The 25,042-nt window shown below is 42.7% G+C and overlaps 2 protein-coding genes across 3 annotated transcripts; both read left to right on the forward strand.

The window, feature by feature from the left end:
- Positions 1-432: 432 nt before the first annotated feature.
- zfand5a (zinc finger, AN1-type domain 5a) lies at positions 433-7,444 on the forward strand. 2 transcript variants are annotated; one of them, XM_075468592.1, is made up of 6 exons: positions 433-668; positions 3,741-3,896; positions 4,372-4,474; positions 4,576-4,661; positions 5,133-5,261; positions 5,442-7,444. In XM_075468592.1, exons 2-6 carry the CDS (start codon positions 3,743-3,745, stop codon positions 5,588-5,590), a joined length of 621 nt encoding a protein of 206 aa, XP_075324707.1. In that variant the 5' UTR covers positions 433-668; positions 3,741-3,742; the 3' UTR covers positions 5,591-7,444. The 2 variants fall into 2 exon arrangements, with proteins under 2 accessions (XP_075324707.1, XP_075324708.1); XM_075468593.1 differs by having other exon boundaries at positions 4,375-4,474.
- Positions 7,445-10,429: 2,985 nt separating this feature from the next.
- snrnp200 (small nuclear ribonucleoprotein 200 (U5)) lies at positions 10,430-25,040 on the forward strand. Its single transcript, XM_075468594.1, has 44 exons — positions 10,430-10,688; positions 10,925-11,088; positions 11,700-11,871; positions 11,971-12,163; positions 12,292-12,347; positions 12,506-12,604; positions 12,717-12,869; positions 12,970-13,069; positions 13,159-13,295; positions 13,382-13,459; positions 14,348-14,521; positions 14,718-14,855; positions 14,947-15,102; positions 15,206-15,376; positions 15,452-15,645; positions 15,754-15,877; positions 16,052-16,201; positions 16,292-16,534; positions 16,626-16,814; positions 16,916-17,113; positions 17,256-17,408; positions 17,491-17,571; positions 17,743-17,826; positions 17,946-18,052; positions 18,135-18,253; positions 18,345-18,499; positions 18,583-18,772; positions 18,862-19,035; positions 19,194-19,354; positions 19,512-19,739; positions 19,856-20,047; positions 20,163-20,341; positions 20,452-20,603; positions 21,101-21,209; positions 21,310-21,418; positions 21,506-21,695; positions 22,578-22,742; positions 22,864-22,985; positions 23,103-23,246; positions 23,446-23,622; positions 23,721-23,881; positions 24,039-24,120; positions 24,210-24,302; positions 24,382-25,040. Exons 1-44 carry the CDS (start codon positions 10,644-10,646, stop codon positions 24,529-24,531), a joined length of 6,411 nt encoding a protein of 2,136 aa, XP_075324709.1. The 5' UTR covers positions 10,430-10,643; the 3' UTR covers positions 24,532-25,040.
- The last annotated feature ends 2 nt before the right edge of the window (positions 25,041-25,042 follow it).

Raw genomic sequence — 25,042 nt, forward strand, 5'->3', positions numbered from 1 at the left:
TGTGTGTATGTGTGCCAATGACCCATAGCTCTATCATAACAAACTGGCTCCATATTTCTCAAGTTGTAAATCTGTGTTTGTGTTGCTCCTCTGATAGAAATGATCACATATGTGGCAGTTGGGGGCAACAACATAGTGCCCTCTCACAGAAAAATATTGAACAAAGAGGCTTTGCCTTTAATCATTCTTTTTTTTCTAATTCAAAAGCTTTATTCATTCAGCCCCCCATTTAGGTGGATTACTCAGTAAATGGATTCGTGTCCTTGTAGGTGGATGACGAATAGAGGTGTAATAACGCAATCTAGACATTGCGCAAGCGCACACCCCACAGTCTGGCAGAATTGTACAGGGTGCTTGGGGGCTCCGAGGGCAGCCAATGGTGACACGTTGTTATACCCGTGACATCATCCGCCACTCCTCTTACTAAAGAAGGAAACAAACATCCATCCAGAAGGGCTGGGAGACGGCGAGAGGAAGGAGGAAAGGCAGGAGGCCGAAGAAGGGACGACTAAACCCGTCTGGCAGAGAGGACGACGACGACACATAAACGCTGCCTGGAAGAAGGAAAGGACGTTACTGGGACCCGAAACCACGACCGTTTCCCTCTCTGCTCAGATTAACGGCCACTTTTCCTGTCGTCACGCAAGAAACCCATCGATATTTAGCAGGTGATGGTCTTGGGTTATCGCTTCTTCTTCTTTTTTTTTAAACGTGATTTATTTTTAAAGAGAGACAAGCCTATTTAGGTAAACAACAACAAGATGGGCGTTACAACTGAGATGATGGTTGGTCATGGCGACCTTTAACTGTGGATTTAAAGGTCAGGCGGTGTGTGCGTGATGGCTTTTGTGTGCCAAACCAGCTTTTTGTCTTTGCTCCTTTAAGTTGCCACCACCACCTGGTTTTCCACCTGACTTTAAATATCACAAGCCCTCGAACGTGACTCGGTCTGATTGAAAGGGGAAAACAAGGGAGGGAGCTAGCTAGTGCTGGTTGCTGTCTGTTTTTCTGTTTGCCCCGAGCTGGGGGATGGGGAACCAAAGCCTGTTAATTCCTCTCTAGAAATAGAAAATTCATAAGCCGAATAAACCAGTGGAGCAACAGGGTTACGCTGAAACTGCCACCGAACATTTGCTTAAACATGTTGTGATAAATTAAGGGTAATGTTTGCAGTAGTTTAGGCGTTGGGTTCGAGGTTTGCTCGATGTTAGGACGTTGTGGCATCACCAAGCCGTTTCTAATAGCTTAAGTGTGATTATATAACCATGGTTGTTCACATTGGCTCGGTGAGGACGCCCAGAAAATGGGTATTAGTGCAAATGTTGCGATAAATGCGAGATAACAAAACGATGTCTAAACAGGAAGCAGGGAGATTGCAGACAAAGGAAGAAACAAAGGGAGCAGAGACCACACTGTCTAGACTCTGGGTTATTATACAAATCATCAGCGCTGTTGCCTTCCTGTCAGCCTCTGGTAGTTCTTTTAAACAGTGTCTTTTTAAAGCAGAATAATTTGCTTGTTGTAGTAAAAAAAACAACAGGCTTTTTCCTTACTGCCCTCCAGTGTGACTCAGGAGTTTTCAGCCCAGCAGGGCCTGAAATATGAGCTAAGCTTGCGGCTGATAAAGCAGCACAGCCTTCCTCTTTTGTTTGCTAAACCAAGTATTTTTCACGCTCTTTTTTAGCTGTCCATCGCAAGGGAAACACATCGACATAGTTTCAACGTGTTAGTTATCACATTTAATTGCTGCTAGGGCTTAAAATGTACGAGGAAGGAAATTGTGGTGACTGGTAATAAGCCCTGTGCTGGAAACCCCCTGACTTGCATGTACTTGCTCTAGAATACACTTTATTAATCCACTTTATTAGGGTCCCTTTTAAGACTCTCTCGTGTATGTGGTGTAGTTGGATTGAAAGCAGAGCCGATTTAAGCGTGGGTTACCTGAAGCTTTTACCTTATCACTGCTCTTAGGTCGTGGTAAATATTTAAGTAACACGCCTGTTTACCTGACAGCTGGACCAAATGTAACAGCTAAGCCTTGGTGTCCATTGTTCCTTTGTCTCTGAAAGTTAAGTCGTGGTGTTATTTGCTGTGGTGGTGTTCATTGTTGTCTCTTTTTCGTGTTGCTTTTGTTCTCAGGAGGGATTTAGCTCTAGTATTTAATCAGTGTCCCTCCTTTGAGGATGTGTCTTTGTTCAGATTAGTGTGCAGCTACACTTCTAACATAGTAAAGTTCAAGGAAAATTCCCTTTCCTGTTCAACGGTTGTTGCCAATCTTAAGCTCAGTCATGTCTGGTATTTTTTAGGCAGTCAGCAGTTGAACATGTGACACAAATGGCAGAGGTCCTTGTAGGCTTTTCCAAGGAAACCTTTTGTTGACTCCGTCATGATAACTTCCCGGGGTAGCGAAAAAGAGAACGAAAGATTGTTTGGGAGTTAGCTCGAGATCAAGATGGCACTTGCTTGTTGGGAAACCTCAAATGGATGTTCCAAAACACCTGCCAGTGTCTCCTGGAACATTAGGTTCGCTTGCCTTGTTTGTGTCCATGATCAGAATATAAACTCGCTTCACACCAACGCAAGCAAGCAGCTGCTGTGCTGCGGCAGAACAGGGCCAAATATTGTTGACAAGGGAAATATGATACTGTTGTTGCTGGTTGTTGTCAGATGTGATCAGATGAATTGTAGAACAGCCAGGGCTGGGCTGGCAAACAGGATGCTTCCTACCCAACTAATCTAGTTCTTCCCGTTTGCTTGTTTGTCATTAATCTAGGTGTTTTTGATCTGTTGCCTAAAAGTCAGTGTCTCCAACTACACAACGTCATGTTGCATTGCAGTACAACAGTGATGGTCGACAACGTCACGGTACTACATGTTCTGCCAAATTACTCACATGCACGCTTGTTTTCTGGGCATCGCTGTGGTGAGTGATGTCACAGGAAGTTTCGCAATACCTCCTATGATGACAGAAAGCAAGGGGTATACTATCTGAAACTGCTGGTCTACTTTGTTTCTTATCTTGTGTGTTTTTTTGGCATGGAGAGATCATTATTCCACCTGTTGATAAATATTTGTTATTTTGTGGTGAAGTTACAGCACGTGAGCTGGAGCTTATATTTCTATTTAAAGGGCGTAAATGATCTGATACGCGAGTGTGTAGTAGGTGTGAATAAATGAGAATGTTACCCTAGATTAACCAGTAACCATAGGGGTTTGTGATGGTCAAGAAGTCCGGAGTTGAATTGTGGTTGTTTTTCATTCACAAATAGCATATTTACCTTTTTGTTGTTTGTGAGGAGGGAGACAACTGTGAAAGAATAATAGATTTTCCCGAAGCAGTATAGAGATATGAAAATGAGGTTGCGTCGAATAATGTGAATAGAGAGAGGAAAAGGAGCAAGGGAGGAGGGACACAGTAAACAAAGCTGTGGGGCAGAAGAGAGTCCAACTTCTGCCAAAGGTGCTGAACAAGGGCACAGTGAGTGTTGTTTGTTCTTTGGACTTCCTGTGGAGAAGCACTCATTATTGTATTCAGACTAAAGGGCAAGTCAGAACACACAGATCTGTTGTTTTTGTACGACTCCTGTTCAATAGAACAAGATCGCATGGGAACATGTTCATGATTTTCTTTTCTATCTTTTGTTTAAACTTAATATCTATATTTTAATCTCGTGGACGCATAAACAAAATTTCTCTGTACGTTTGTCAGCATTCTTACTCTGTCACTCTTATTCTGTTAGCAATGGCTCAAGAGACGAACCAGAGCCCTGTGCTTTGTGCCATGGGCTGCGGTTTCTACGGCAACCCAAGAACCAATGGCATGTGCTCTGTGTGCTACAAGGAACACCTGACACGACAGCAGAGCAGTGACCGCATGAGCCCCCTCAGCCCGATGGGTAAGTCTGCACACAAAATTGAGTTAAACCCTCTGTTTCTCAGAAAAATCAGAATGATGATTCAGCATACCCCTTACTCAAGAAGGGGTAGGCAACGTGTTGATACATTTTCAGACTGAAGACAGTTGATATTCACTTTGCATTTTGCAATCCTTTAATCTTCCACTCTGCGTAATGAAAGGCAGCTGTTTTCTTTATTAGTGTTCAAGGTTGCATATTGATTGGTCAGACATTGAAATTTCCCTCATAATGCAATACTTGCTGCTTGTTAGAACTTGTTTTTTAAAGGCAAATGCATGATAAGACAGAAGTAGTTTATCTCAAGTATACTCTTTACAAATTCTTAAGACTATTCAAGATATTAGATCATTTTTTGGGGTGGGTAGGTCCCTAATTGGTATTGCTGACCTAATTGTACTATTTATTTATTCCGGATGATACTGTTTTTAATTGAACTTACTCTGTTTTCATTAAGCAGCCACTGCTAGTCCTACCTCAGAGGCCTCAGCCATCCAGAGACTAGAAGCCAGTCTAGCCAAGGTTGATGCCTCCCCTGCCTCTTCACCAGACATGTCTAGGTCAGTACTGGCTGCAATTGGCTGTTTGAGCTACTCTGTGAGCTTTCCTAAAATTTTGGACTATGTGAACTCCTGACTGAACTGCTTATTAAAACTTGCAGAACTGTTCAAGGATCACTTCCTGTGACTCAACAAATGACAGAGATGAGCATCTCGAGAGAAGACAAGCCTGAACCCCTCGAGCCTGGTAAAAATATACATAAACACTCTTGTATAATAGACCTATCCTAGAAGGTGTTTTGACACACAGGAGCATACACCGCTGCAAGCTCACAGACATCTTAAGGCAAACTTTGCTTTGTAGGATTCACTGCAGCCTCGGTTTATTTTTGATGCTTTACTGCATACCTGAAACTCAAGAGTTGGTTTTACTTACAGCCTCTAAGAAAAAGAGGGTGTCTAAAAATAAACCTGTTTAAAGATACCTCTTTGCTGGCGGAGGCTCTCGGCTTTAATCCTACCTGCTAGCTTTTTTTCCAAGTAGTGTACCGTTTTGTACCAAGAAAGAGGGGGGATTTAGTGATGACAAAGAACATACCATTTCTAATGCCTTGGACATGTGAACAAACGTCTTTATTTAGTGCTCTTGTGAATTACAGATACAAATATAAGCTAACATGATTAATCGTTTACATGATTTTTCTTTGTGTGTGTACAGTTATAAGCCAGCCTGCTGCTTCTAGTCCTACTCCTGTAGCTTCCTCCAGCATTGAAGAAAGCCAGGGTGACACCCCCAAACCCAAGAAAAACAGATGCTTCATGTGCCGCAAGAGGGTTGGCCTTACAGGTGAGCAGGAGACATGAAGGTTTATCTTGTGCAAGCATTATGTCACTGACAGTTGTCACAGGATAAATATAGTTTTACTGAACCTAAGAGGAAAAATATGGATTTATTCCTCTCCTCCCCTCTAATGTAATTGTTCAGCTCTCTTGTTCTGGCTTTGACTTGTGACATTTGTGCTTCCAGGTTTTGACTGTCGCTGTGGCAACCTGTTCTGCGGCATCCATCGATACTCCGACAAGCACAACTGTCCCTATGATTACAAGGCCGAGGCTGCTGCCAAGATCCGTAAAGAGAATCCCGTGGTTGTGGCTGACAAGATCCAGAGAATATAGATCTGACAAAATTGCAGCGTTGGAAACGATGAATCACCTTGAGAGAGACTGGAATATGAGTGTGAAACTTTACAATGAGCATGAGTGGCTAATTGAGGATCGAAAGGACTTGATTTACAAAATTACAACCTCAAGAGAGTAATGGAAAGAAGAGGAAAAAAATGAAAAGATCCTGTCTGGGGAAGATGCATGAATGATCACTTTTTTTTTTTTTTTTTTTTTTTTTTTTGATTCATTAGTTTGTTTTATCCTGTTTTGTGTGGTGTGTCTTTGCCGCTGTTGAGTCCTTTTTGTTTTTCTAAGAATATGTATTGTCTTATTATGAGCAGACCAGGCTACATGTCCAGGATATGCTGTGCTCCTCTCACCCATACCAGGCGCCATTTTGTGCCAAACAGCCATTTTACTCTGACCCTGTGTCACGCAGACAGGTCTTTAAAAGCATTCAGTCTACATAGAGAAACAGTCCACACGAGTTGTCCCTCAACCATAGAACTTGTTGTCCCGTGCTCCGTTTGCGCTGGAGTTGGTCAGTGTCGCCCTCCATGCACAAGAGGGTTTGTTACTTTGTCTCTCCTAGCTTTACCTACCTCACAGCTGCTGTGTTAAGCTACGTTGTCTTCCCGTTTACTTTATCGTGACCTTGACCCCAGCAGGACAGTGGGTCATCATGACAGTCGCCCTCAGTGACCCTCTGATCAACTTGTCTCTGTTGACAAGTTGATTGTTTGATTGGTTGTCATGAGACCGTTTTTTGTTTTGAGGTATCGTGCTAGCTTCAGACAAATTACTCCACCTTTCAATGAATTGAAACATTCGCAATAGACATAACAATATCGCAGGGTTTCCCCAACTGGTTCAAGTTGACAGTGTTATCCGACGCCTGGTGCAGGGCTGTGCGTACCAATGTGTGGCCTGAGAGGAAGGACGGCACTCTTTCCTGGTGGGCCTGGTGGGTGAATTTAGGCTACATTATTGTAGGGGCATAAATGAATGGATTAAATGCATGAGTTACTCTTCATCTGCATTAGCGTTTCAGAAATATCACTCAACTTAGGATTTTGGATATTTTATTTGCTGGGTGACAATTATCTGACATGTTTTAACGTTTTTTTTTCTCTTCCATTGTACCGATGTTGGTGCATGGATTCAGTGCATTTGTGGAATTAGTTTTAATTTGTATGCGCTAACACAACATTCATGTGAGCACAGTGTGTGTGTGGATGTGTCCCCCCCCCCCCCCAACCCCACCCCACCCAAAAAATTGTTTTAGTTGTGAAGCTACCCGGTTTATCAGCACATGTTTACAGAATTACAGGAGCATGCCAGAGCTAGATTTATGAAAAATAATAGAAACCAAGTTAGATGTAACTTCTCATCCGTCTAACGGCTAATGGTCTGTGTGTCTGCTATAGAACATCGTAGAGAAGCGCGTGTGCGTGTATTTGTGAGCGTGCACGTGCACATACCCGTGCGAAAGTGTGTTTTCATGGCTGCCTGACACATGTATGTTTGTGACCCGTGTTACTTTCTCCTGTGAGGATGTTTTTCGTTTAAATAACTGTATGTATCTGTTTTTGAGTTTCTTTGTTTGTTTGTTTTTTTCCTTTTCTGACTTAGTTATATGCAAATTTGTACAAAACAGAAAAAAACAACAAACTGTGTTGATATTTATGTATTACATATAATCTTGCTATCCAGCATTACAACAGAATAGTATCATGTAAATAAAACTGTACAGAGAGACATAACCAGGCTTCGTTGTGATGTATTGTACAGCTCTCAATTTCTCTGTTTTGTTGGAGTTTCAGGGTGTTTTGCTTTGCAGCTGCAATAAACCTTTTATGAACTTTCTTATGTGGAAAAATGATCTGGCCGTAAGGTAATTTAGATGGAATAAAGAGGTTTCTACAAACCGTAGCACTAAATAAACAGGATATTAATTTCAGTGACAACAAGAATAGTTTAGGAGTTCCAGCTTCACCCTGTAATGCATTATCTTGGCTAACCCAACCTGAGACTATAAACCTCACTCTAGAGACTCGTTCAAACCTTGTCTGGGTCACACAGGAAGTATTAATCCCTGGACCCTGGAAGAATGCAATCCTGTTCCACTTTATCTTGGCTTACGTCTTGCATGCACAGCGCTCACCACGTCTGTTTCAAAGACATTGTGTTTTCTCACACTGCTGTTGGGAGATCCAGGACAGTGTGTGTTTGCAGATGGCATCACAGCAACAGCTGCTCAGGCAGCTGAGCTGTACTCGCTGTTCCTGTGGCAGAGAGCTACAAAGACCACATTGTCTGGAAGTCTTATGTAGGGTGGATAATTTCTATTGAATTGCATTTTGTGATAAATCATCCGATTCTTAAAGGTTTGAATGATCGTCTTGACACGCAGTCTTCCATACCTTACGTCTGTGTGTCCTTTGAACCAGATGGGACTGATGCGGTGACGGACGACAGGAGGATCAACAAACTCCTTGTTGCAAATGTGCAACACATATGCAAAACAGTTAAACACATGTGTGACAACCTATAAATGTGAAGTTCATTTATCTGTGTCACTATATGCGTCTGTCAGTGTCCCCGAGCTTCTATGGAAATGGGCTGAAAGTTTCATCACAGTAAATGCAAACAGGAACTTGCTTTTATCTCAGAAAATAATCATGGCCATGTTATCTGCATCTTCCTCCTCTTCTTGTTTGTGGCTTTGTGTTTCATAAAATTTTCACCACGTCATTTTTGTACAGAAATTTTGCCCCAAAGCTAAAACCTGTTTTTCAGATATCAACAGACTGCACATGAAAATACCTTTCAGATCCATGAATAGTGACAACTGAAATTAATAGGAAGAAGTTGTACATGCATTGTATGACTAGAAATAGATGGAGTCCTCCATTAAAAAAACAGAACTGGGAGTTTTATGATGACTGGTTCCTCCAGTGCGCTAGTTAATGAGTACTTGAGCAAGACTCTGCCAATGCTGCCATCTGGATGTGAGTCGTGGAGAAGTGCAACATGACACATTTATAAAAATGGTAGCCTTTGTACTCAGAAGAATGGAAAAAGGATGTTTCTATGACTGTCATGTTGGACTAATTGTTTGTGTACTTAAATTAAAAACTGCTCAATTGATATTTTATATATAAAATATTTAAATTTGATTGTGTGTTACACAATGTATAATTGAGATGTTGAATTTTAGACTTGCACTTAATGGTGGGACAACCGATTCAACCATTTACAAGCAGCTGTACCGACATTACACATTGTTGGGGTGATGAACTTTATCGCCGTCATGGAGAATTTTCCTTTTAACCAACTTTTACAAACCTAAGACCAATAGATTTGTCCATTTAGCAGTTGCAGGTCTTGTACCAGCTGCTTGTTAAACTTGACCGCTCTACAGCAAATACCCAGATTAGTTCTAGATCTCTCTGTTCAAGAACAATTGTCACAAAGTTTTTCACAAAGATGAAAATAAAATGAGAAATAAATGAAAATAAAATAATGAAAACTCGAAGAAGACAGTACAACTAAAAAAGCATTCAGTCAGACTGATCTTAAGACGCTTTTTAAAGAAGTCCACAATGTTCACAGATCTTAAATCCAGTGGTAGAGTTTAGGGGCAACAATCTCAAAAGCACAATCCCTTTTTGTCATGATCCGAGCTCGAGGGACAACCAACAGCCTCTTATCAGAGGACCTCCGGATCCTATTGTTGTTGGGCTTCAGTAAGTCTAAAAAATTAACATGGTCAAGCATGCACAGTTTAAAGTTTAATCTTGTTCTAAAAACAAGACTCCTAAACTGGATTCTGAACCAGATGGGGAGCCAATGTAAAGCAATCAAGACCGGTCTTATGCGGGACCTTAAAGATGGACCAATTGTTGGAGTTGCAGAAATGAAATGCTCAGGAATGCAAATACTGGAATTACAGAGTAATCCAGACAAGATGAAACAAAAGCATGGATGATCATTTCCATCTCCACGAGGGATACAACAGGCTTCATTTTGGCAATATTCCTTAGTTGGTAAAAAAAGGAGTGTACTAAACTACCCTCGATGAAAGGGTGTATTTCATTGCTGTGGTTGCTTTTCTTTCTTTCTTTCTTTCTTTCTTTCTTTCTTTCTTTCTTTCTTTCTTTCTTTCTTTCTTTCTTTCTTTCTTTCTTTCTTTCTACACTAAATGTTATATCATACACAATGTAGGACATCACACGGGTATTTCATGTAGCAAGCCGTTCCATACACACAATTTGTTCCATAGTGTAATGTATCCTGTATACTGTATCATATATCAGTATGTGCTATGGTATTGAGTTGGTGGTACTAATGGACTGTATGATGGATTTGAAAAGAATGCTGTCAGTTTTATGGGTGGGTACAGTCTCACTACCACGATACAGGTAAATAAGGAAAACAGAAATGAAAACAAATCCACATTACCATTGAAAATGGCTTCATCAGATTACAGATGCAAAAAAGAATTAACTCAGCAGAACAAGGAAAGAAATACTTTTCCAGAAATACATACTGGTATTATTTCATGCTAAGTAATGCTGAATCATTTATGGGATTTTATGTGCATAATAATTTACCTATCATTCTCTTGTTCAACCTCTCCCAGGCTCCAACCCCCACGACAGTGAGTTGGATTAAGTGGGTATAGAAAATGGATGGATAGATAGATGGATTCTCTTGTTCAAAACCTGATTCCTTAATATCATACAACGTACGAGGATAACATCAACAAAACTCCAGGGGGCGCTGCTTGTTTTCTTAGGTTTCTTACGCGTGAATTGACACCGGAAAAGGAAGTCTGGTGCAGCTTCCTGTGCGCTCGTGTTAGCGACTGTATTGTTACGTATGGGAAACGCGTTGTATGTAATCCAGAGAGATTTTGGAAAGGCTTATGTCTAAAGTCTAAAAATCTTATCGATGCGCACAGCGTTTCAGTAAAAAGGCAGAGTGAACTTAACTCTGTAGACATTTAGAGTCTGCGGGCTGGTTCTTAAAGTGCGGTCAAACACGAAAGAAAAGTCGCACCATGGCGGATGTAACTGCTCGTAGTCTGCAGTATGAGTACAAAGCGGTAAGTAGTATTTTATGTGTGGATATGAGTCTATGAACACTGCTATATTGTCTGTCTCGGTAATTTATACCATGTTTCTTTATTAATTTAAGAAGTATGACGTTTGCTTATCCAGTTGCCCTGCTAGCATAGCCGCTAATTAGCGGTTAGCTAGCTGGAGCGGCACATCGTGCTGTACTAATTTTGTTGTGCTTATTTTGTTTTGTTTTTTAAACTTTTTTTTATTGGGTTGGTAGAACTCAAACTTGGTGTTGCAAGCTGATCGCTCTCTTATCGATCGTACACGGAGAGATGAACCCACCGGAGAGGTACTGTCGCTGGTGGGGAAGCTTGAGGGGACCAAGATGGGTGACAAGTCTCAGAGGACCAAACCCCAGAGGCTGGAGGAGAGACGGGACAAGTCAGTGCAGCTTACAACTTTTGTGTTTCTTAAGTTTAACAGGTTTATTTTTTTCATAGTTTGTCGATTACTTACCACGAAATCTCCAGTGTTGAATTGATGCGTTTTTGCCAGTCTGCATAACTTTGAGTTTACTCTAGTTACACATTAATTAATGATTTTTAACAATGAATTACCTGATGGCAGTTAATTGTGCTTACCATAAGCTTGTAAAATTGTCAGAATGCTTTAATTCACATTTGGATGAACCCGAAAAGTTGTATTTTTATCTCTTGTTTTTTCCCCATATCTTTTTGCCACTGCTGTGCCCCATTTCTCTACTGTGGTTTAATCTTGATTTATTGAGTCTAGGTGGACAACATTTACACTCTAGCTCTAAGAGAGTTGCACCAAGTAGGCAGAGTTTGCACACCATCTATCATTTATACCATTTATCATACGGCATTTCGCCACATGTCCCCTCAAATCCAGAAGCGCAAGTGTATTACATCCGCCACTATCATATGGTCGCTACAAACACAATGTGATTGTTTTGGTATCAGCAACAAAGTATTATTCCAGAATGTACATTCACAGCATCTAGTTAATTTTCTCTTGTACGATCCAAACAGGAGACGAAAAAGAGATGAGGACAGGCACGATATCAACAAAATGAAAGGCTTTACCCTCCTGTCTGAAGGCATCGATGAAATGGTGGGCATTGTGTACAAGCCTAAAACCAAAGAAACTAGAGAGACCTATGAAGTGTTGCTAAGCTTCATCCATGCTGCTTTGGGAGATCAGGTGAGCAAATGCTACAACGGCAGTTATTGAAAATGTCGCTTGTATTGTGGATCATGGACCAACAGCAGACGTGTCACCTCACTCTGTTATCATCTGCAGCCTCGTGACATTCTGTGTGGAGCAGCTGATGAAGTGTTAGCAGTGCTAAAGAATGACAAAATGAGAGATAAAGAAAGGCGGCGTGAAGTCGAGCAGCTTCTTGGACCTTCTGATGACACGCGTTACCATGTCTTGGTCAATCTGGGAAAGAAGATCACAGACTATGGAGGAGACAAGGACTTACAGAACATGGGTAAGCAACCATATAATGAAGCATATCTTTGTATAGACAGACACGTGTATTTGTTTGACTCTCTTGTGTTACTTGTAAGTTTTTATGGAGATGTTAATGTGACTCTTCGTTTCATTATTTATCCACAGATGACAACATTGATGAAACATATGGTGTCAACGTGCAGTTTGAATCTGATGAGGAGGTGAGGGTTTTGTCTTTTGTACAGGTGTTTACTTCTGGCTGTGCTACAAATTAGCTCTCATGGATGATCTAGATTTAAGTTTGAAGCTTTAAAAACGCTGATAAAGATGCTAGAGCCACTTCAGTTGTGTCACTTATTATTCTTTTCTTGTTCTATAGGAAGGGGATGAAGACATGTTTGGCGAAGTGAGAGATGACCATTCGGATGAAGACAGTGAAGGAGAGGAGGCAGTTGTGAAATCCACGCTTACGACCAATGTAAGGACAACACCTGCATCATTATTGGCACTCTGAGCTATGTAACAGAATGCTTTATTTATTAACGTTTTTTCAGAACTAATAATCTAATACTAAGAATCTCTTCTTATAGCTCGGTGAAACAGGGGATGTGATGACGGTGAAGAAAAAAGATTTGCACCCTCGTGACATTGATGCCTTTTGGCTCCAGCGTCAGCTCAGCCGTTTCTATGATGATGCCATTGTCTCACAAAAAAAGGCTGACGAAGTCTTAGAAATCCTCAAGGTATATCAAGTATATCAACTTGCCTTGGCTCGTCTGCAGTGGATGAAAGTTTTTCTTGTTTTTTTTTCTCAACACCTCTCATCTTTTTGTTGTTCCACAGACTGCCAGCGATGACAGAGAATGTGAGAACCAGCTGGTGTTGCTGTTGGGCTTCAACACCTTTGATTTCATTAAAATCCTCCGTCAGCACCGTCGCATGAGTAAGTCAGTCTCATTGAGTGAGACGGTGTCAGAATGTTTTATATTGTGATTTTTGAAGATGTAAATTTTTTTCCCCTCTGATCAACAGTTCAGTATTGTACTATGCTGGCAAGCGCTCAGAGTGAGGCAGAAAAGGAGCGGGTCATAACCAAGATGGAGTCTGATCAGGAACTGTCAAAGATTCTCTATCAACTCCAAGAGACAGAGAAGGAGGACATTATTAGAGTACGATATGTTGTCTGCAACATTATGTGAACACATCGCATAAAGTGGTTGTTCTGTGTTGTCATATCTTTTATTTTTGTTTTTAGGAAGAGCGATCTCGCAGGGAGAGGGTGAGGAAGTCTCGTGTTGATGACTTGGAAGCAATGGACATTGACCATGGAGAGGTAAATAACATGTTAAAACTACACATCACGCATCGTATCTACATGTCAAGCATTCATAATCACTACCATTATTGTCTTGCAGTGTAATACTGTTGCTGTATTGAAATTAGCCCGTTTAAATGTTGTTGTTTTTTTTTTTTTTTTAATGTTTAAAAAAAAAACGTAAACACTTTGTCATTTGTGGTGTTTTTAACTTCGGTGTTCTGGGGGTTCCAGTGTAGCCTTGTTAGAACCAGTCCAGAAAGTAACTAACTCATATTTGTATCGTATGGGCAGACCTGTCGCTCTTTTTACAAATATTGATGCATTTTTTTATTTTATTTTTTTCAACAAAATCGTGTGATGGATTGACGTAGATTGATATTCATAAAGATTTGGCCTACCACAAGGCTTTGTGGGGTAGCACAGTTTGCTTATCCTATACAACAGTTCAACCAGCAATCTGTGTTAGACCGCAGTTTCTGACAAGCATGCCTTTATCAATAGTTAAGCTAGTTTATTCATTTTGAGTGGATTGCAGTCATCAGCCCCACACAGCGGGGCTGAGAGTGAGCTGCCCGCGGTCTTGCAGTGAGGAAAGATTAATGAATCGAGTCATTTCAGATCTGTCTTAACATAGATCACTGAATAATAATTATCCAATGAAGTGCTTAACAGCATTTATAGCTACTGTTTACTTCTATTAGCCATCCTATTCGAGTCACCAAGCATGTATCTCTGAAAAGATACATCTACTGGAGAGTCATTTCTGAATGCCGATTAAACATTTTTCTAATTGCACTCAAGGGCCTGATGTTAGAGAGGTTTGATCAGTGTTAATGGGGGCTTTATAAGTACATGTATGTACTCAACTTGTTGTTTATAACATCCATTGTTGTCATTTTACAGTCAATGATGCCTCGACAGCTTCTGGATCTTGATGACTTGGCCTTCACTCAGGGCAGCCATTTCATGGCAAACAAACGCTGCCAGCTGCCAGACGGCTCTTTTCGCAAACAGCGCAAAGGTTATGAAGAAGTTCATGTGCCTGCACTGAAACCCAAAGCATTTTCTGATGATGAGGTTTGTTGGTTATGTCTGTCATGATTGCATTCTGTGCTGTGCTTTTATTTTGTCTTTTTTGTCTTTTACTCCTGTCCATTTATTGATATCATTGTTGTTCTTATGGTCCAGTATTAGTTTTAGCTTGTTTTATAGGATTTTATTGTTGCTCTTAGTTTGTTTATCTCCTACATTCAGCGTACTGTTGTGTCAACAGATCCTTGTTGCCATTGATAAGTTGCCTAAGTACGCCCAGGCTGGATTTGACGGGTTCAAAACTCTGAATCGCATCCAGAGCAAGCTGTTTAAGACAGCCATGGAAACTGATGAAAACCTGCTTGTGTGTGCGCCTACGGTGAGCAAACTTTGTTAAAGCTAAAGCACTGCAACAGTTCAGTCCTCGCATGTATTCTCACCTTTAATGTGGGTATTTGTTATGCACACAGGGAGCTGGTAAGACCAATGTTGCCCTGATGGCAATGCTGAGAGAAATTGGAAAGCACATAAATCTGGATGGGACGATCAATGTGGATGACTTTAAAATCATCTACATTGCACCAATGCGCTCACTGGTACAGGAGATGGTGGGAAGTTTTAGCAAGGTGAGCCTTGTCTCCTTAAGAGCATTACTTAGATACTTTGAAAACATTTACAAGTTTGCATGGTGCAGATCTACAAATGATAGATTTGATTATCTTTTAACAGAGATTGGCAAGTTATGGCATCATAGTGTCTGAGCTGACAGGAGACCACCAGCTCTGTAAAGAGGAGATCAACGCCACTCAAATCATTGTTTGCACCCCCGAGAAATGGGACATCATCACTCGGAAAGGTGGCGAGCGTACCTACACCCAGCTTGTGCGCCTCATTATCATCGTAAGTTTTCTCACAAAGCACATGACGATATTAATTTGATAAAACTTTCAGGGTTACTAAGTAAATGTTGTACAGGATGAGATCCACTTGCTGCATGATGACCGTGGGCCTGTGCTGGAAGCTCTGGTGGCGAGGACCATCCGTAATGTTGAGCTGACCCAGGAGGACGTGCGTCTGCTGGGCCTCAGTGCTACACTGCCCAACTATGAAGATGTAGCTACCTGTCTGCGGGTAGATCCTGCAAAGGGACTCTTCTACTTTGACAACAGGTATGTTGTTGAGAGAATTGTCAAAAGGTCATCGCTGGAGTCCCAGAAGCCTGTCTTCACTATTCACGTTGTTATCTCGGTAACTGCAATATTTTATTTTGCCTGTAGTTTCCGCCCTGTGCCCCTGGAGCAGACATACGTTGGCATCACGGAGAAGAAAGCCATCAAGCGTTTCCAAATCATGAATGAGATTGTCTATGAAAAGATAATGGAGCATGCTGGAAAGAACCAGGTGGGCACTGTCTGACTAACCCATATTTCCTATGAGGAGCACATTTTAATCTTCAATTACTTAAAATCCAGCTGCTGCAAATGTTGTCTCTCTACACCATTTGTTGACAGAGCACTAGTTTACAACACTGCATCCAAGTTTGCAAAACGTTTCTCGTTCACTTGCTTCCCGTAGGTGCTGGTATTTGTTCACTCCAGGAAGGAGACAGGAAAGACTGCAAGGGCCATAAGAGACATGTGCTTGGAGAAGGACACTCTGGGCCTTTTCCTCAGAGAGGGTTCGGCATCCACTGAAGTGTTGAGAACTGAGGCAGAGCAGTGCAAGGTGAGAAAATGTCGTGAATCTGAACATTTAAGAAAAAATTTTCAGTGTTGAGCTCTTGATCAGAGTGATGGATTGAACTCCCTCTTTTAGAACCTGGAGCTGAAGGATCTGCTTCCTTACGGCTTCGCCATCCACCATGCTGGTATGACCAGAGTCGACCGTACGCTGGTGGAGGATTTGTTTGCTGATCGACATATCCAAGTTCTGGTGTCTACAGCCACTCTGGCTTGGGGTGTCAACTTGCCAGCACATACTGTCATCATCAAAGGGACCCAAGTCTACAGCCCAGAGAAAGGCAGATGGACTGAGCTGGGAGCCTTGGACATCTTACAGGTCTGTACCTGATTGTTGCCAACAATGAAGTCTTCTGTCTTTTGAACAGCCACTGACAGCGGCAACTGAACTCAATCATGACTTATTTCAGATGCTTGGTCGAGCTGGCCGTCCCCAGTATGACACCAAAGGAGAGGGAATCCTGATCACGTCCCACGGAGAGCTGCAGTATTATCTGTCCCTGCTCAACCAGCAGCTGCCCATAGAGAGTCAGATGGTGTGCAAGCTGCCCGACATGCTCAATGCAGAGATTGTACTGGGCAATGTGCAGACTGTAAAGGTTAGTAACTGACATGTACAGGCAGATGAAATTAAATGGAAATCCCTCCCTGTTAATTGAATTTAAATTTTATTTTAATTATATTTTTGTCATTGTTGCAGGATGCTGTAAACTGGCTTGGCTACACTTACTTGTATGTGCGCATGCTCCGCAACCCAACCTTGTACGGAGTCTCTCACGATGACCGGAATTCCGACCCTCTGCTGGAGAGGCGCAGGATGGACCTTGTGCACACAGCAGCCAATGTCCTGGACAAGAACAGCCTCGTGAAATATGACAAGAGGACCGGCAGCTTCCAGGTATCCACAGCTGTGCTGAGCATTGTTTGTAGTATATGTTGTGAATCTAGCCATTGTAAATTCATAATAAGTTAGATCTGATGATTTTAAGATGTTTTAAAAGAAATTTTAAACATTTTTTTCTTTGTCTCATTACCTGAAGGTTACAGACCTGGGTCGCATTGCCAGTCATTTCTACATCACTCATGACTCGATTCAGACCTACAACCAGCTGCTGAAACCCACTCTCAGTGAGATCGAACTCTTCCGAGTCTTTTCACTCTCCTCAGAGTTCAGGAACATCACCGTCAGAGAGGTTTGCTGACTCCAGACAAACTCCACCACAAAACCTTAAAAGCTGTTGATTTAAAATGATAACAAAAAGTTTTGTGTTTTAGGAGGAGAAACTGGAGCTTCAGAAGCTACTGGAAAGAGTTCCAATTCCTGTGAAGGAAAGCATCGAGGAGCCTAGTGCTAAGGTAAGACACACAGCCAAATTATAGTGGATGTAAAAGTTGTGTTAAGATTCTCGATGAGACCTAATCAAGGTCAAGTGTCATCCAGTGTGTTTTAGACTGTTTGATGTGTGTAAAAGCCATTTGACAAATTGCTGTGAATAATACTTTGTTTGCTTTGTGTTCTCATTTCAGATTAATGTGCTGCTCCAGGCATACATCTCTCAGCTCAAACTTGAGGGCTTTGCTCTGATGGCAGACATGGTCTATGTCACACAGGTACAGCAAGACTATTTGTTTGAGGTTCATGTGTTTTTCTCAGTATACTGTCACAGCATTATTTTGCCTGATATAATCATTTATTTCTGTATTTGAGAGATTTGTTTTTCTTCCTTCAGAGTGCTGGACGTTTGATGAGGGCCATATTTGAGATTGTGCTAAACCGGGGCTGGGCTCAACTCACAGACAAGACCATGAATCTCTGCAAGATGATTGATAAGAGAATGTAAGTGTGTTTTCCAACCTAAATAAATACACTTCCTATGTCAAGGCAGACTGCTAATAGTTTGTGTCCATGTTGGCCACAGGTGGCAGTCGATGTCTCCTCTGCGGCAGTTCAGGAAGCTGCCAGAGGAAGTGATCAAGAAGATTGAGAAGAAAAACTTCCCCTTTGAGCGTCTCTATGATCTCAACCACAATGAGATTGGTGAGTTTTCTCCCTTTGTGACATGTTTGCTGAAGTCTTTCCTCTGCCTTCAGAGTTGTGAAAAGCCTGTCATATGCTTCATTTTTTTCAGGTGAGCTGATCCGAATGCCAAAGATGGGGAAGACCATTCACAAATACGTCCACCAGTTCCCCAGACTGGACCTGGCTGTCCATATACAGCCAATCACTCGTTCCACACTCAAAGTGGAGCTCACCGTCACACCTGACTTCCAGTGGGATGACAAGGTCAGTGGTTAGACACATGATGGGGTTCTGCCCAAATCTCCAAATGTTTCCTCGCTTCCTTACGCTCTTTTCTTCCCTCTTAGATTCACGGGTCTTCTGAAGCTTTCTGGATCCTGATCGAAGATGTGGACAGTGAGGTCATCCTCCACCATGAGTACTTCCTCCTTAAAGCCAAGTACGCCCAGGACGAGCACCTTGTGACATTCTTTGTCCCCGTGTTCGAGCCTCTGCCACCGCAGTATTTCATCCGTGTGGTCTCAGACCGATGGCTCTGTAAGCAGCTCGATTGGGAAGTGTTGCAGAACTCTCATGCTGTCCGTCGGAGCACCTCAACTAATTGCTTTGTTTCTTTTTTCTCTCAGCCTGTGAGACTCAGCTCCCAGTATCCTTCCGTCATCTCATTTTACCAGAAAAGTACCCCCCACCCACTGAGCTGCTGGACCTGCAGCCGCTGCCAGTTACTGCTCTCAGGAACTCTGCCTTCGAGGCTCTCTACCAAAACAAGTTCCCCTTCTTCAACCCCATCCAAACACAAGGTACACAACACTATCTGTACTCCTCGCACATGTCCATCACGTAACCATTAGAACTCCTCATGGATATTTACAGTTTTAGTTTCTTTGGGTACTCAGATACTCACTCATTTCACTTTGTGTTCTTCACTCTTTTTTTCAATTTTGTTTTTCTATCGCAGTCTTTAATGCTGTGTACAACAGTGATGATAATGTGTTTGTGGGAGCTCCCACCGGCAGTGGAAAGACCATCTGTGCAGAGTTTGCCATTCTGAGAATGCTGCTGCACAACGCAGAAGGTCGCTGTGTCTACATCACCCCGATGGAAGCGCTGGCTGAGCAGGTATGAAACTGCAGGATGGCCTCCCAAACTAGCATCCATTACAATTACATAATGATAGTAGGAAGTATATGTAAGCAAAGTTTCAATCTTACAAACTTGCATTGGATGAAAATGCTAAAGGTACATAAAGACAAGTATGATGTATGTTGTCTTTCAGGTGTTTGTCGATTGGCACCAGAAGTTCCAGGACGTTCTGAACAAGAAGGTGGTGCTGCTGACGGGAGAGACCAGCACAGACCTGAAGCTCTTGGGAAAAGGTGACATCATTGTCAGTACCCCTGACAAATGGGACATCCTGTCTCGTCGCTGGAAACAGAGGAAGAACGTCCAGAATGTCAGCCTTTTCATCGTTGACGAGACACACCTCATTGGTGGAGAAAATGGAGTAAGAACTCAGTACTACTTGATGCTGTGTTGCAGCAATTTTCGTGCGATAAATGTCAGGTGTGCACAGTGATAGATTTTTATATCATACTCATGTCATTTCCTTTGTTTCATTAGCCTGTGTTGGAGGTCATCTGCTCCAGGATGAGATACATCTCGTCCCAAATTGAGCGTCCCATTCGCATTGTGGCACTCAGCTCATCTTTGTCCAATGCCAAAGACGTAGCCCACTGGCTGGGCTGCAGCACCACGGCCACATTCAACTTCCACCCCAATGTCAGGCCTGTGCCTCTGGAGCTGCACATCCAGGTCTGTAAACCCTAAGCGAGTCTTCAAAGCTTCGTTCACAAAGTCACTGAAAGCCAAGAAGGCCAACATGTCTGCCAGGTTCCTGATTTGCTGTGAACTTTTCTTGTGGCTGTAGGGTTTCAACGTGAGTCATACTCAGACTCGCCTGCTGTCCATGGCTAAGCCGGTATATCACGCCATTATGAAGCATTCTCCCTCCAAGCCAGCAGTAGTGTTCGTCCCATCCCGCAGACAGACTCGCCTCACTGCCATCGACATCCTCACTTTCTGTGCTGCCGATGTGGTTCCTCAGAGGTCAGTCACTGCCATGAGACTCGTATCTGTAGATAATCTATCATAAAGTGGTGATTTCTTTCTTTTTTCATAGATTACATGATTGTGATAAAGATTGTTTGTCTCTGTAGGTTCTTGCATTGCACTGAGAAAGACCTGGCTCCATTCCTGGAGAAAGTAAATGATCCAACTCTAAAAGAGACTCTGGCCAATGGCGTGGGCTACCTGCACGAGGGCCTGTCCGCAATTGAACGCAGGATAGTGGAGCAGCTCTTCAACTCGGGTATGAGTCACTCCAGCTCTTTGCTTTCAGTACAGCTTGGAGGTTCAGGACTGAAAAGAAAAATCTGCAGAGATTTCTACAAAATGTTTTCTGTTGGGGCTGCACGGTGGTGTGGTGGTTAGCACTGTTGCCTCACAGCAAGAAGGTTCCAGGTTCAACACCCAGCTGGGGCCTTTCTGTGTGGAGTTTGCATGTTCTCCCCGTGTATGCGTGGGTTCTCTCCGGGTACTCCGGCTTCCTCCCACTGTCCAAAAAATCATGCATGTTAGGTTGATTGGCATCTCTAAATTGTCCTTAGGAGTGAGTGTGAGTGTGCATGGTTGTTTGTCTCGTATGTCTCTGTGTGGCCCTGCGATGGACTGGCGGCCTGTCCAGGGTGTACCCCGCCTCTCGCCCATTGACTGCTGGGATTGGCTCCAGCCCCCCCGCGACCCGATCGACGGATTCAGCGGTATAGATAATGGATGGATGGATGTTTTCTGTTGATTTGAGTACAGGTGCTGTTCAAGTGGTGGTGTCTTCACGTTCGCTCTGCTGGGGCATCAACATCTCTGCACATCTTGTCATTGTCATGGACACGCAGTACTATAATGGAAAGATCCACGCGTAAGCCTCTCACAAATTCAACTCTAGTAGTATGGAAAGTGTTTACAGCAATTATTGAAATGCATTGTGTCGGTGACCTAATTTTATCTCTTTTTCTCAGATACGTGGACTATCCCATATACGATGTCCTGCAGATGGTGGGGAAGGCAAACAGACCCATGCTCGATGACGAGGGACGCTGTGTCATCATGTGTCAGGGCTCAAAGAAGGTAGAGACAAATCTGTTTCTGTCTGAAAGCAGTGACTGAACACCAATGTCGGGCAAACTTAACAATGAGTCTGTCTTTTCTTTAAAGGACTTCTTCAAGAAGTTCCTGTATGAGCCACTGCCGGTGGAGTCTCACTTGGATCACTGTCTCCATGACCACTTCAACGCTGAGATCGTCACCAAGACAGTGGAGAACAAGCAGGACGCTGTGGACTACCTGACATGGACGTTCCTCTACCGCCGCATGACGCAGAACCCAAACTACTACAACCTGCAAGGTGAGCAGCATCCTTTAAAGGACGGACAGGCTGTACGTGCGTTAGAGCCTGGCTCGGGCCGGATTTTTCTGTCCGAGCCCGGCCCTCAACCGACAGAAAAGTTCTCAAATCCGACCCGAGCCCGAGATTAATTAAAATATTTGTGTCCGAGCCCGCCGGAAGCCCGAGACCAGTGACCAACGCAAGACGGCGCACCCTAATCAGTAAATACACATTGGTGACAGCGCACCATTATCCACCATAATCCATTATAAAACATAGGCTACACATTAATGGCGGTGCACCATAACAAATGCACAAGCACTCTTCGACCAGAATAAACACCCATTAAACTCAATACAGAGAGAAAAAAAAGTTGACTAATAAAACAGTAGAAACATTCTCATTTTCCACGACTTTCAGTTCTCCAGAAGCTATTTTTCTTTTAATGTCCTCCATAGCGCTTCCAGCCAACTGAGCTCGGCTGCACTGATCGCACGTGTTTAATGTAAAGTTGTTCGAATGTTCGATATGCGTACGTGCGCACCGAGCATGCACAGACCACAGATGCATACAGATGCATGCTGCACGGCATGAGGCACGAATAGCCTACCAACATTTTCATTTATGCATATTCAATTATTTATGTTTATCACAAAAACTGACGTTTGCAATGAACTGAAACCTGTCCTCTGGCTGTTTATAATTTTCACGATGTCTGCTTGCTTTCGAGCCCGACCCGAGTCCGACAAGACATTCTAATTTTTTGTCCGAGTCCGGCCCGGCCCGTCGGGCTTCGGTCGGGTTGCCATACTCTAACGTGCGTGTGTTCTCCGGAGTAGGTGTAGACAACAACTCGCAGATGTTGACTTTTATGTGCTGTGGCCTCTCTCATCCTCTCAGGCATGTCCCATCGTCACCTGTCCGACCACCTTTCTGAGCTGGTTGAAAACACATTGCACGACCTGGAGCAGTCCAAATGCATCAGCATCGAGGATGAAATGGATGTAGCGCCACTCAATTTGGGCATGATCGCCGCCTACTACTACATCAACTACACCACCATTGGTTTGTGACAACACTTGCCTGACTGCCATGCTTTCCATAGAACTATTCTTTTTTTTTTTTTTTTTTTTTTTTTTTTTAAATGTCATTCCTTACTGTGATGCTTTGTTTTTTTTTTTAACAGAGTTGTTCAGCATGTCTCTGAATGCCAAGACGAAGATCCGTGGGTTAATCGAGATCATCTCCAATGCTGCCGAGTATAAGCACATTCCCATCAGGCACCACGAGGATGCCCTTCTCAGACAGGTAAATAGATCTCACTGGAGGAGTCAAAAGTTAACCGACCATCTTTTTATCACATGAATGATTCTTTAACTGGCGTTTGAGAAAATAATAAATGTTGTTGACTTCATTTTCTTTCAGCTGGCGCAGAAAGTGCCCCACAAACTAAACAACCCTAAGTTCAACGATCCCCACGTGAAGACAAACTTGCTGCTGCAATCTCATCTCTCCCGGATGCAGCTGAGTGCTGAACTCCAGTCAGACACAGAAGAGATCCTGAGCAAGGTACAGATGGTTGACTTTCTCTTTTTTGGGTAAGGGGGGGGGGGGGTTGCATATGTTTATGTTTATGCATTTGGCAGACGCTTTTATCCAAAGCAACTTACACTCATATCCCAGATATGAGTATAAACATATTCCTAACATAGTTTGGTTTCTGGATTTGATGTACATGTAATGAGCGCATTTGCTGTTTTTTTTTTAGGCAATCCGTCTGATCCAGGCCTGTGTTGATGTGCTCTCCAGTAATGGCTGGCTGAGTCCTGCACTGGCTGCTATGGAGCTCGCCCAGATGGTCACTCAGGCCATGTGGTCCAAGGACTCATACCTAAAACAGCTGCCCTTCTTCACCTCAGAGCACATCAAGCGCTGCACAGACAAGGTAACTGTTGTTCTGATGTCTGAAACTTTCTGCAGTACTGACGCAATTGAACATGTCCCAATTAAAATTGATCGTGTTATCTGTGCTCTTTACTTCAGGGTGTGGAGAGTATCTTTGACATAATGGAAATGGAGGATGAAGAAAGAACTGCTCTGCTGCAACTCTCAGACTCCCAGATGGCTGATGTGGCTCGCTTCTCTAACCGCTACCCCAACATCGAGCTGTCGTACGAAGTGGCAGAAAAGGACAACATCAAGAGGTATGTGTGTCCTCTGTACATAAGAGCTGGAAAAACGAATTACTTAGAAAAGGAAAAAAAAATACTGTCCGTTGTAAATAAGTGTCAGTGTTCTGAATGATAACACCTATCGGCCCTCTGGATAACATTGCATATCTGCCTCGGTGTTTCTGCACAGCGGCAGTCCAGTTCTGGTTCAGGTTCAGCTGGAACGAGAGGAAGAGGTGACCGGTCCTGTCATTGCACCACTCTTCCCCCAGGTTAGTTCCATCACTCTCTGCACCTCAGAGTCCATTTCTTCCTTTGGCATGTAACAACTGACTCTTGTGTAAATATTTAACACTTTCAGAAACGCGAAGAGGGCTGGTGGGTGGTGATCGGAGACCCCAAGTCGAACAGCCTGATCTCTATCAAGAGGCTGACTCTTCAGCAGAAAGCCAAGGTGAGTACATCTCTGCAAACATTCAGACCCCAAATTCTCTTCAAAGCACCAGTTGTAATGTTACGTCCCTCCTCTGCAGGTCAAGCTAGACTTTGTTGCCCCAGCGATGGGGATTCACAACTACACCCTGTACTTCATGAGCGACGCATACATGGGTTGTGACCAGGAGTACAAGTTCAGCGCGGATGTAAAGGAGGCTGACAGTGATGGAGAAAGTGACTCAGACTAAGCAGCAATGTTATTACTGCATACTCCAACCTTTTTGTTTAATAAAAGGGGATCAGTGGGTTTTTTTTTTTTTTCCTCCTGTAGATATTGAACCTGACTTCTTTTGACTTTTGGTCTGATCATCTTTGCTCTAAAAGTGTAAGTGTCATTTTAGTCAGTAGTTGTTTTAGTTTAAATCACCTGATTGAAAACCAGTCCAGAATTTAAAGTGTACATGATACCATTACCATTAATATAAGCACAGATTACAGATACGTGACACTGCTCAGTGTTGGATTTAACTACAGCTACTGATTTTTTTTTTTTTTTTTTTTTTTTTTTTTTTTTTTTTAAGCTCTTAAGTGTAAGACTGTGCTTGATTTTCTGTCAGTTTTGATTTCTTAAAAACACCTCTGAAGCTGACCTGCTCTTCAACATAAGTGGTGATTCAGTTTCAGTCCAAATTGTTGTAAGTTCAATGGAGAACTATTTTATGGCTGTTTTTTCAATAAAAAGAAACCACATACATTATT

This window comes from Odontesthes bonariensis, chromosome 6, assembly GCF_027942865.1.
Source record: "Odontesthes bonariensis isolate fOdoBon6 chromosome 6, fOdoBon6.hap1, whole genome shotgun sequence".
Taxonomy (NCBI): domain Eukaryota; kingdom Metazoa; phylum Chordata; class Actinopteri; order Atheriniformes; family Atherinopsidae; genus Odontesthes; species Odontesthes bonariensis.

What these genes read in the sequence shown, in the direction of transcription:
- zfand5a (XM_075468592.1), top strand. Translation starts at nt 3,743, where the DNA reads ATGGCTCAAGAGACGAACCAGAGCCCTGTGCTTTGTGCCATGGGCTGC. An exon ending in GCCTGAACCCCTCGAGCCTG is followed by an intron (nt 4,662 to 5,132) that starts GTAAAAATATAC and finishes GTGTGTGTACAG; the next exon opens with TTATAAGCCAGCCTGCTGCT. An exon ending in CAAGAGGGTTGGCCTTACAG is followed by an intron (nt 5,262 to 5,441) that starts GTGAGCAGGAGA and finishes TTGTGCTTCCAG; the next exon opens with GTTTTGACTGTCGCTGTGGC.
- snrnp200 (XM_075468594.1), top strand. Translation starts at nt 10,644, where the DNA reads ATGGCGGATGTAACTGCTCGTAGTCTGCAGTATGAGTACAAAGCG. An exon ending in AGCATGCTGGAAAGAACCAG is followed by an intron (nt 15,878 to 16,051) that starts GTGGGCACTGTC and finishes TGCTTCCCGTAG; the next exon opens with GTGCTGGTATTTGTTCACTC. An exon ending in GGTCTCAGACCGATGGCTCT is followed by an intron (nt 18,773 to 18,861) that starts GTAAGCAGCTCG and finishes TTTTTCTCTCAG; the next exon opens with CCTGTGAGACTCAGCTCCCA.